A 10,563-nucleotide genomic window follows, 5' to 3' on the forward strand; every position below is an offset into this window, starting at 1 on the left:
GTGACCTATGACGTCATGGGTCGCGTCACTTGACGTCATAGGTCGCGTCACTTGACGTCATGGGTCACGTCACTTGACGTCATGAGTCACGTCACTTGACGTCATGGGTCACGTCACTTGACGTCATAGGTCGCGTCACTTGACGTCATGGGTCACGTCACTTGACGTCATGAGTCACGTCACTTGACGTCATGGGTCACGTCACTTGACGTCATGAGTCACGTCACTTGACGTCATGGGTCACGTCACTTGACGTCATGGGTCACGTCACTTGGCGTCATGGGTCACGTCACTTGACGTCATGAGTTACGTCACTTGACGTCATGAGTTACGTCACTTGACGTCATGAGTTTACGTCACTTGACGTCATGGGTCACGTGACCTGACGTCATAGGTTGACCATTACTTTGTGCCGTGTTGCGTGGCTTCAGTCCAATGCACTTGGAATAAAATCATTCATTTTAACTTTGAAACTGTATTCAAATTTTTCATTGGTTAAAGTCATTTATTCAGACTGTTTATAAAGAGTGTGTCGTGTCAACATATTCGACTCTTCTATGTTGAGAAAGCACACTCTAATTCAGAGGGTATGAATCAAGTTTCTATACCTTAGCCATTAACTATAATTAGTAGGCTTACAAGTAAAAGTAAATTTATCACGCAGACTTATATATTAATGCAATATTTTATTTCGAAATATATTCCATATGATACATTTGGATTTATTAAAAATGAGGGAACCATTTATCGCGTATGTGATTCGGTTTAGTAACCTTTTTCCAAATGTTCCGATGTTATTTTTTCCAAAATAAGTAATATATATAATTCTGCTTATATAATTAGTAAGCTTATAAATAGAATTAATTCTATCAAATAATATTTTATAAATATTAATGCAAGTTTTTATTTTGAAATACATTCCATTGATACATTAGATTTTATTAAAAAGATTCATAATGAAAATATTTTTATAAACGCGTAACTTCTGAGCGTTGATTCCAGGTACTGAAATTAATAAGAAAAGTTCTATTATTAACATATTTTAATCGGCTTAGAATTTCCAATGTCGGACCCCTCGTATTGGATGGAGGGGCTCTATACTGGGCTATGAGTCGGACTGAAGTAAATACTAACCGTTCTCCATTCCTGCTTCTAAAATTAAATTAAATCTATCCCTGATGCAGTTTTAGCACTGAAGCCACCATTTTGACTTTGAAAAATTATTTTTATGAAAAAAAACCTATCCGTTCTAGAAGCTTGAATCCTTTTTAGTATAATAAAGCACGTCAAAACACACGTCCCATTAAAATTTCAGGTCATTTGGTTGAATAACACAAAGGATCTCGCCAAAAAAGCTACCTCCTCCCGTAGAACTTAATTTTAATTTTGGGTTCCTTTAAATTTTCTTCAAAACAAAAGTCGTGCTTATGAATGTAAATGGAATTCTTTGAAGAGCTTCTATAGCTTGCGTCGTGTTGCGCGTGATCGAGTGGGCTATGAATTAGCCGCTTTAAGAGTAAACAATAGTGTACACCTATCCCTAATTTAAGTTAGTTAAGTTATGCCTCTGGGATTTGAAAAGGTTCTTAGGGGTATTATAAAATACCGAATAACTCAAAGATCAGAAATGGTTGCGCAATTTCGACGAGTACAAGATCATCCAACAGTAAGCCAATCCATGGACAAATTAAAAAACTTACGTAAGATTTTTAATTGGTCCATTTCCAATTGCCGCGTCGTCTCCCTTTTTTTTCTTCATAAAATTAAAAACGTAATTCATATTTAATACATAGCCAACAGCGGTATTTTTTACTTGCGTGGACAGTCGCATGTTACCTACCAGATTCACGCAAACTTGCGTAGGAGATATGTTGATTGTTCGTAGCGCTGGCAATTTAGTTCCTCATTCTTGCTTATATGACGCGCATCAGGCCACAACGGAGCCAGCTGTGCTTGAATTGGGCTGCGTAACCAATGACGTTAGTCACGTAGTCATTTGTGGACATTCTGATTGCAAGGTTAAATTTTATTTAACACCTGTAAAAGGAACGAACTACGTCTCTTCATTAAGTTAAATTCAATTAATTAATTACATTTAAGGCAATTAATACACTATACAAAATTAAAGACGATGATAGACCAATTAAAGAATTGGGACCTTTACAAGCGTGGATGCGACGACACGGGTCAACTTCTTTAGACCATTTTCGTGATTTGGAAAAAAATGGTTACGATAAACCTTTACATTTTGAAGCGGAAATGCCAAATAAAAGATTCGTGGCCTACATTGATCCTGATAATAAATTCGCGATTGAGGATAAACTATCTCAGGTTAATTAAGGGAAACTAATTAATTACTAAAACTTAACTTAAATCTAACCAATAATTTTGCTTAAAATACCCATCTCAGGTGAACTGTTTACAACAGCTTCAAAACGTGGCGTCCTACGAATTTTTACGTCCTAGAATAGAGAAAGGAAATTTGCATTTACACGCGCTTTGGTTTGATATTTATACGGGAGATATTTATTATTTTAGTCGCAAACGAAAAAGATTCGTAGAAATTAAAGGTGATACGTTAGATAGTCTCTTGGAAGAAGTTGCCCAACAATCTCAACATTAAAAAAAATAAATGGGAATTAATTTAAATTAAATTAATTAATTTGGCCTAAAACTACGCGAGAATTATTTTTCTTGTATATTTTTCTACTAGAGAGTATTATATTATATTACATTACGTTTTTTATTCTTCAAATATATTGTAATGCGTCGCGTGTTTGTTTATTAGCATTCCATATAGTATATAAAAATAAAATAAATAACTATGTTGATTGATTAAAGCTTATTTTTCTTAAATATTTGTCTTTATTTTAATTAAGAATTACATGAATAATTTTCAATAAAAACTATAAATTTCAGTATTTTTAATTTCCAGGTTTGTTACTTTCTAATAAATCTTTCGCTTCATTGATTTTAGAGGCAATATACGGTGAACCACCTAATTTCAATGAGAAATAAAATTATCAGAGAAATTATTTATTGCCATCCATAAGTTGATTAAAGGGAGGGTGAAGTGGAAAATCAAGTGATTTTTTATCGATTCTTCTATTAATTATAAGAACAGTCTGCATAGTGAAACATTCAGGAAATACAGATTCCGAATGATTTTAAAATTCAAATTAGGTTCAGATATTAAGGGTAATAATAAACAAGGACTGCCGACCAATCGCGTAACGCCCTGCCTTCCTCTTAACAAAATTCTCGTGGCACGTTCCGTGTTGAATGAAATTTATCACCAGATTTGATAAAATTCGCGCGCGACGTGACGATCGTGGCGCGAGACATGGAGCGTGCAACGAGAATTTTGTTAATAAAAAGGCAGGGCGTTACGCGATTGGTCGCCAGTCCTTTTTTAATATTACCCTTAAAAATCTGAACCTAATTTGAATTTTAAAATTTCCTGAATGTTTCACTATGCAGATTGGTCTTATAATTAGTAGAAGAATCGATAAAAAATCACTTGATTTTCTACTTCACCCTCCCTTTAAGGGAAATATGATAAAACTCAATCATGGGAAACGAGGATTAATCTACGAGAAATCAGAGCGCTAACTATGGCATACCTCAGGTTGGGTGGGACTCCAAAAAAAGGGGGAGGAATAGTCGGACTCAATTGTGATTGGTCTATCTCTAACCCGACTATTTCTCCCCCATATTTTGGCGTCCCACCCAACCTGAGTTGTGCCTCAGTTAGCCCACCGATTTCTCTCCCCTTTTCATCCTTGATGGGAAGTAATTAGATCATGAATCATGAATATACAGCTGCGTTAGGCTGTCTAACCTCTCGATAAGGTTTGGGCGGGGCTTAGCGAAAGGAGACATCAGTCACGTGTCTGCTAGTGTTAGGAGCGGGGGAAGGGAGGGGGAGTCCGGGGGTGTGTAAATTCGAAACGTCACTTCCTCTTGTCTCGTGATTGGCTATTAGAGCTACGCAAAACGCGTCAAAGCTAGGAGGGTAACACCCAAACCAAATCGACAGGATAGAAGGGGCATATGATAGAGCTGTATATTCATAGTTATTTAGATTCATGATTAGCTATATTTTTTTTTTTTTAAAAATAGGTTTAATAATTATTCCATGGTTTGAGATTTCCAATTCAACTTTTGGACTAATTAATTGTTAAAAAAAAAGTTCTAACCTTTATCAGGATGATTAAGTATCATAATTCTTCTATGGGCTTCCTTAATTTTCAATTTACTAGCAGATGGGCTAATCATTAAAAGAAACTTCTTAAATTAATTCAAACCCCAAATTCTAATTACAAATAATAGGGACTTGGCAATTCAAGCTTAACTCCGCCCCCAGCGCCATTATGGTATGTTTTTTTTAACAGAATGAAAGCTAGATAAGCCCCTCCTCCTGGTATGTTATTTAGCACTAGTGGAAGGTAGCTTGACCATAGAGTAGTGTCCTTAGAGGGGGGAGTAGACTGTGTATCCCTCCCTCTAGGCGCGCTTTTGTAAGAGGGGATACTGTACGCGCCTGGTAGGGGGGGATGACACTTAGCTAAGAGATTGAAGGGTATGATGACGTTTGCATACCTAGTACTGCCATTACTCTATAGTAGTGTCAAGTCCCTATTTAAAAATTCAAAATTGTTTTACCTAACACCTAAAATTAAAGACGCTTCCCTTTTCGTCATTTTGGGATCAAAACCTCCTTTGTAATATTTACTATTAGCAAAACTCTACACGTAATTATAGATTTCGTGAGAAAATTAAATTTTTAGGGTAGGGTAATGAGGAGGAAATTTTATAATTACCGCAGCATTAGGTAAAGACTTTAATTGTTGTTGAAGCGTTTCGGATAATATTCTCGATGATTTTGCAATGTACCTTCCGGTGAATCCAACAGCGGCAAGCGCCAACCCAGCGATAATGACTCCCGAAGTCTGGTTAAATTAAAATAAAGTTAAATCCAAGCATTAAAATGGCCAAGGCTTAACGAAAAAACCAGATACATTACTACGAAATTAGATTACGACTACATTAATAACTAATATTGAACTTAAAATTAATAATTACCATGATATTTAACTTGATTTTCCTAGGTTTATCTTGATTATTTGAAAATTTCCGACGAGAACATTCGAAGCGAAGAGAAAAATGATTGTTTCATCATTCAGACGATCGCGTCACGTGAAATCCATATTAGCCAATCAGAGCAATTCGCGGGCGATTTAAAAGGAGTTTCCTACGCCACGTGCTTTCCTAACAAATGCCGCTGGAAACTAGGCCTTGGCCTAAAATAAGTTAACACTTGGAAATAGAAATAGAGATTTCAAGCGAAGAATTTTTATTTCCTTTCAACATTTAAAAAAAATATAGGAGTACTTTTACAAATGTTGGCACTAAATGTAGAAAATTATCTTCTTCTTGTATATATATACATATATATCACAGAAAATAAGATATATTTGGGGGTTTTAAAAGAATTTGAACCCGTTAAACAGAGAAACTAAATCCTTTAAACACTTTTCCTTTTTCTTCTTAAATCTAATAGAAGGATTTTTTTTCCTTTTTATATTTTTTAATACTAGGAAGGCTTAGTTTTAAGTTGTTTTCCTTTCCTTGTTTTGTTTTGTATGTATAAGTATTTCTTTTATAATATTATTATTATAATAATATAGAGGAACTAAAGGTTTGGCTTTGAGTGTTTGTTAACTTTTTTGAACAAAGGATTATGAAAACAACAACAACAACAACGTAAATTTTTATAAGAGTGACACAAAAACCTCGAAAACAAAAAGTTCAAACACAATTAACTTTCCTAAATGCTTTTAAGGAAGTAAAAACGAACACAACATATATATATTAATATGAGTATATAATGTAATAAATATTTAAGTGAGAATTTTTATACGTTTGTTTTGGTATTAGTACTTTTTTCTCTAATTATCTTTTGAGCTTAATTCAGAAAATTTAAATTTTAAATTTTCACCAAAAGAAAGAAGAAAGCTACGGAGATCTTTTGTTTTTTTGTTTTTGCGCTTAACCAATAGCTAAATTAGAAATTTTTTCAATGAGATTGTTAACTTCCCCAACTTCTTTACCATCTCCTCTATCTAAAGTAACGGGTGACTTCAAAGCCTAAATGTTTTTACATTAAATTAAGTTTTGAATTAAATAATAAACAGGGCTCCCACCAAAACCTCAAAAATAAATAGGGGAAAAAGGGACTTTTCACGATAAAAATAGGGTAAAATAGGGACCTAAATTCTAAAAGTAGGAACCAAAAAAGGACCACTGGTAAAACCAAATGATATCTATTCTGTGAAAATATCACAAACAGTTAGGAACCTATTACTCTTTTCTATTTTTTCGACAAAATATGATATTATTTCTGACTTTCTTTTGTTTATATTCTTATTCTAAGGGAGCGGTAGGTAAGACTTGATACTGGCTCTAATGAATAAGGAAGGTTTTTTTGATTAGAAGTAACTATTTTCGTATCATGTTTACTGTTTTTTAAAAAATCCACTGAACTAGAATTTGGGCCCTTTACAGGGTTCGTACAAAAGTTTTGGAATGAAATTCCCTGACTTTTCCAGGTTTTCGCTGACTAACTTGAACAAATTTCTCTGACCATTTGCAATAACGTACATGACAAACATATATGAAAACCAGTCTAAATTCAGTCGAATAATTTTTGCAAAAGTTGTTATTGTTATAAAAATTAGCCAATTAATTTGTTTAAATTTAACATTAAGTAAATCATAAATAACCGGAGCGAGCGAAGCGAGCTCCGCAAATTTGGGGCTCTGGTCAAATCTCAGACAAGACATTTTCAGGTCACCCTTATACTTTTTCTGAGGTTTATAAAAATAGGGTGATTTAAGGACCGAATACCAATTTTAGGGTAGATTAAGGACCTTGTAGGAAAATAGGGACTTTAGGGACTTTTAGGGACCTGGTGGGAGCCATAAAGGACAGGTACAAGAAACTTTCTCTCACCTTGGATTTCATCTCTTCACCGCTGATATTATCCTTTTTTAGCGTTGATGGTTTCAATTTATGATTTGAATATCCCTTTTTGAAGCCAATAGCATTTTTTGATTGAGACTTGAATGCCGATCGAGCCACGACAGTTTGAGCTCCATTGTCACAAACCTTCTCGGAGGTTTTTTCTGGCTGCTTAACTTCCTTCTTAATAACATCCAGATCAGGAAGACCAGCTGGTTTCTCCAAAGCCAAAGGATGATAACGTAAAGAGAGAAGTACGTCTCTGTTATAGTTCACGATGTTTTCTGTATGGAAACAACAATAAATTATTTAAATTAATGCAGGGTTTGTACAAAATTTTTGGAATGAAATTCCTAGCTGACTTTTCCAGGTTTTCCCTGACAAAATTCCACAAATTTCCCCTGACCATTTTCAATAATGTACATGGCGAACATATATGAAAACCAATCTAAATTCACTAGAGTCATTTTTGCACGAATTATTGTTGTAAATAACTAGAGCGAGCGAAGCAAATTTGGTGCTCTGCTCAAGTCTCAGAAGGTCACCCTACTGTTATCCAGACTTTAAATTTCCCTCCAATAAATTTTTCCCTGACATTTCCCTGACTTTTAAGGTCCATTTTTAATTTCCCTGACATTTTAGGCCCATTTTCAACTTCCCTGACTTTTCCCTGACATTTTAGGCCCATTTTCAACTTCCCTGACATTTCCCTGACTTTTAAGGTCCATTTTTAATTTCCCTGACATTTCCCTGACATTTTAGGCCCATTTTCAACTTCCCTGACTTTTCCCTGACATTTTAGGCCCATTTTCAACTTCCCTGACATTTCCCTGACTTTTAAGGTCCATTTTTAATTTCCCTGACATTTTAGGCCCATTTTCAACTTCCCTGACTTTTCCCTGACATTTTAGGCCCATTTTCAACTTCCCTGACATTTCCCTGACTTTTAAGGTCCATTTTTAATTTCCCTGACATTTTAGGCCCATTTTCAACTTCCCTGACTTTTCCCTGACATTTTAGGCCCATTTTCAACTTCCCTGACTTTTAAGGTCCATTTTTAATTTCCCTGACATTTTAGGCCCATTTTCAACTTCCCTGACTTTTCCCTGACATTTTAGGCCCATTTTCAACTTCCCTGACATTTCCCTGACTTTTAAGGTCCATTTTTAATTTCCCTGACATTTTAGGCCCATTTTCAACTTCCCTGACTTTTCCCTGACATTTTAGGCCCATTTTTAATTTCCCTGACTTTTCCCTGACATTTTAGGCCCATATCCAACTTCCCTGACTTTTCCCTGACATTTTAGGCCCATTTTCAACTTCCCTGACATTTTAGGCCCATTTTTAATTTCCCTGACTTTTCCCTGACATTTTAGGCCCATTTTCAACTTCTCTGACTTTTCCAGGTTTTCCAGGTCGTGTACGAACCCTGTAATGTTGATTTAACATCCGAGTAACCATGATTTTTACTTACTTTTATTAACAGAGACAGACTGATATCTTTTACGAGGTTCTCGGATGGCACCATCTTCATCTGGCAAATTAGCGGAGTTTGGAGGCCAAGAGCAACTCCCAAAGAAGGGACTCAACCCATTAGGATTACGCCAACGAATATCATCTTCTGGCCACAAAAATTCCGGATCGGGTACACACTTCATGATAAGTGGTGGTGGTGGTGGTGTCTTGCGGATGAAACCCAAAGGTATGGGCAAAGGACTGGACACTGGTAAAGGGGGTCTTCTATGAGGGCGAAATGGAGGACTGACTTTCTTCAAGGGATAACTCTTATCCGGGGCATTCTTTTTATTCACGGAACTTAAAATCTCTTCAGTTATATCTTGACCAGTTTGAGGGTCACAGATGTTGATAATCTTTTTAGGTCTGCAACTATGCTGGGCGCGAGGGATTCGTGGTAAAACTGGGAAAGCTTAAAATATTTTTAAATATAACTTTATACTATTGATTCAGCTGCTAAAAATAATAATCATCATATTACCAAATCCATTGTTTCTCAAATTGCGTAGCAAATAATTTGGTGGTGGTGGAGGTGGGGGTGGTAATGGCGGAAACATGTTGGGAAAAAGTAACCCCGGTGGTGGAGGTGGACTATGCATTGCAAACGGTGGAGGAGCCATAAATAGATATTATCGGAAGCCCTGTATTCGTGCTGACTTTGATTTAATGATTGACAGTTGTCAGTTTGCTGAATACCAGTTAAAAAAAAACGCCCTGTCACTTTAAGCCTTGGCCATTAAGGCATGGGATTAGCCAAGGGTTACGAACGCACCGTTCCGTTAATTTTACTTCAGTTAGTATATGCTTATAATTTAGAACTTACTTTAAGTTAGTAATTCAGGATAAAATAACATCCGAGATTATGGAAACCGAACTAATCATTGAAGAATTAAGAAGTAAAAACAATGAAAGTCAACAAACCAAACCGTACCGTCTAATAATAAACAAAACGACGAGGAACGAAGACTGACTGAGCGATATGCGTTCAGTGCAATAGCGCAGTTAGACCGTAAGAGTTAGTACATTACGAAACCGATTGTAGTAGTGCAGTGCACTGAACCATACGAAAAAAAAAAGAAATTAAACAAGACTAGAAATAAGCTAGGAAGTGTTTTTTTTAATATTCAACTTGTTTATAATTTTTCCAGATAGGCTTATTTGTTAATAATACTTTCGCTTCATTTTAATGTGTTAATAGAAATTTGATTAAATTATGGCGCTTTTAACAATATTTCATTTTATACAATTTTTATTTAATTCAAAACCAAATAAATTTTTTTACAAACAATAAAAAAAAGCAATAAAAAAAGTTTACAAACAATAAAAAAATAAAAATAAAAATGATTACTTTAAATTCTTAAGATATTCTGCAAAATTAGATGTATATTCGGGTGTTTCAGGAGTTTTTGTTTCAGTTATACCAAATAAACCCTTAGTGCCCTGGGCCCTTCCCATAAATATTTCCGGAGTCTGAAAACCCTGATTCTGAATTGGGTTTGGTGGTTTTACCGGAGTAGTTAATTTTGATTCTGTATTATTTGCATTAGCCATTGCACCCAACAACTTCTGAACCTCCTCCATATTTGATGTAAGCTTTGGGGTTTCGGGAGTCGCAATAGTGTCAAACAATTTTTCTTCGTAACATGGGGGAGTTTTAGGAGCTGCTTCTTTGACTGGGGTCTCTGCAGTTTCATTAGGCTTATCCATTTCCTCATTAGCAGGATACTGGGCTTCAGTTTCAATTTTAGGCGCAGGCTCATCAATTCCGACTTCATTCTTGATAGCTACATCCTGCTGAACATTAACTTCAGAACTTGCTGCTGCGTCTGTAGGATTAATACCGAACTTTGACTCTAGTTCACTAACATTCTTCTGAAGAATATCCGCTTCAAGTTTCAATTCCGCCGCCAATTTCTTGTAATTATTGGTTCGTTCCTCAGCAGATGTAGCTATGTTCTTGGCAATATCAATCATTTCACGTAGATTCTTGTTAAAATTGGCAATAAGAATCTTTGGGTCCTCCGA

The 10,563-nt window shown here is 35.5% G+C and overlaps 3 protein-coding genes and 1 long non-coding RNA gene across 6 annotated transcripts; 1 reads left to right on the forward strand and 3 right to left on the reverse strand.

Moving 5' to 3' along the window:
- Nucleotides 1–874: 874 nt before the first annotated feature.
- On the reverse strand, nucleotides 875–1,754 carry LOC149677184 (uncharacterized). The gene is made up of 2 exons (XR_016366588.1): nucleotides 1,701–1,754; nucleotides 875–1,005 (listed from the first exon to the last, which is right to left on the reverse strand). It is a non-coding gene; the product is annotated as an uncharacterized LOC149677184 (long non-coding RNA).
- CAHbeta (carbonic anhydrase beta) lies at nucleotides 1,158–2,856 on the forward strand. 3 transcript variants are annotated; one of them, XM_089838205.1, is made up of 4 exons: nucleotides 1,158–1,666; nucleotides 1,794–2,018; nucleotides 2,101–2,331; nucleotides 2,411–2,856. In XM_089838205.1, exons 1-4 carry the CDS (start codon nucleotides 1,562–1,564, stop codon nucleotides 2,621–2,623), a joined length of 774 nt encoding a protein of 257 aa, XP_089694331.1. In that variant the 5' UTR covers nucleotides 1,158–1,561; the 3' UTR covers nucleotides 2,624–2,856. The 3 variants fall into 3 exon arrangements, with proteins under 3 accessions (XP_089694331.1, XP_089694333.1, XP_089694332.1); XM_089838207.1 differs by having other exon boundaries at nucleotides 1,159–1,666; nucleotides 1,826–2,018; XM_089838206.1 differs by having other exon boundaries at nucleotides 1,160–1,700.
- On the reverse strand, nucleotides 2,843–5,238 carry LOC149677186 (mitochondrial import inner membrane translocase subunit TIM14-like). Its single transcript, XM_089838208.1, has 5 exons — nucleotides 5,086–5,238; nucleotides 4,824–4,952; nucleotides 4,666–4,748; nucleotides 4,200–4,270; nucleotides 2,843–2,998 (listed from the first exon to the last, which is right to left on the reverse strand). Exons 1-5 carry the CDS (start codon nucleotides 5,086–5,088, stop codon nucleotides 2,925–2,927), a joined length of 360 nt encoding a protein of 119 aa, XP_089694334.1. The 5' UTR covers nucleotides 5,089–5,238; the 3' UTR covers nucleotides 2,843–2,924.
- Nucleotides 5,239–5,333: 95 nt separating this feature from the next.
- Nucleotides 5,334–9,522, reverse strand: LOC149677187 (uncharacterized). The gene is made up of 5 exons (XM_089838204.1): nucleotides 9,362–9,522; nucleotides 9,020–9,226; nucleotides 8,498–8,950; nucleotides 7,015–7,307; nucleotides 5,334–6,150 (listed from the first exon to the last, which is right to left on the reverse strand). The coding sequence occupies exons 2-5, from the start codon at nucleotides 9,156–9,158 to the stop codon at nucleotides 6,052–6,054; spliced, it is 984 nt and encodes a 327-aa protein (XP_089694330.1). The 5' UTR covers nucleotides 9,159–9,226; nucleotides 9,362–9,522; the 3' UTR covers nucleotides 5,334–6,051.
- Between the last annotated feature and the right edge of the window lie 1,041 nt (nucleotides 9,523–10,563).

The sequence above is a fragment of the Phalangium opilio genome, unplaced genomic scaffold (assembly GCF_054372755.1).
Source record: "Phalangium opilio isolate 3A_F unplaced genomic scaffold, DU_Popi_V2 ptg000045l_1, whole genome shotgun sequence".
NCBI classification, from domain to species: domain Eukaryota; kingdom Metazoa; phylum Arthropoda; class Arachnida; order Opiliones; family Phalangiidae; genus Phalangium; species Phalangium opilio.

Bases quoted from the DNA above. Each gene is read 5' to 3' on its own strand.
- CAHbeta (XM_089838205.1), top strand. From the start codon at position 1,562: ATGCCTCTGGGATTTGAAAAGGTTCTTAGGGGTATTATAAAATACCGA. The intron at 2,019-2,100 runs GTTAAATTTTAT...ATTACATTTAAG, and splicing joins GTGGACATTCTGATTGCAAG to GCAATTAATACACTATACAA. The intron at 2,332-2,410 runs GTTAATTAAGGG...TACCCATCTCAG, and splicing joins TTGAGGATAAACTATCTCAG to GTGAACTGTTTACAACAGCT.
- LOC149677186 (XM_089838208.1), bottom strand. The intron at 4,749-4,823 runs GTAATTATAAAA...AATTACGTGTAG, and splicing joins AGTCTTTACCTAATGCTGCG to AGTTTTGCTAATAGTAAATA. The intron at 2,999-4,199 runs GTTAGAACTTTT...CATTGAAATTAG, and splicing joins ACTTAATCATCCTGATAAAG to GTGGTTCACCGTATATTGCC.
- LOC149677187 (XM_089838204.1), bottom strand. From the start codon at position 9,158: ATGGCTCCTCCACCGTTTGCAATGCATAGTCCACCTCCACCACCGGGG. The intron at 8,951-9,019 runs GTAATATGATGA...AAATATTTTAAG, and splicing joins TTTGAGAAACAATGGATTTG to CTTTCCCAGTTTTACCACGA. The intron at 7,308-8,497 runs GTAAGTAAAAAT...GTTTCCATACAG, and splicing joins GTCTGTCTCTGTTAATAAAA to AAAACATCGTGAACTATAAC.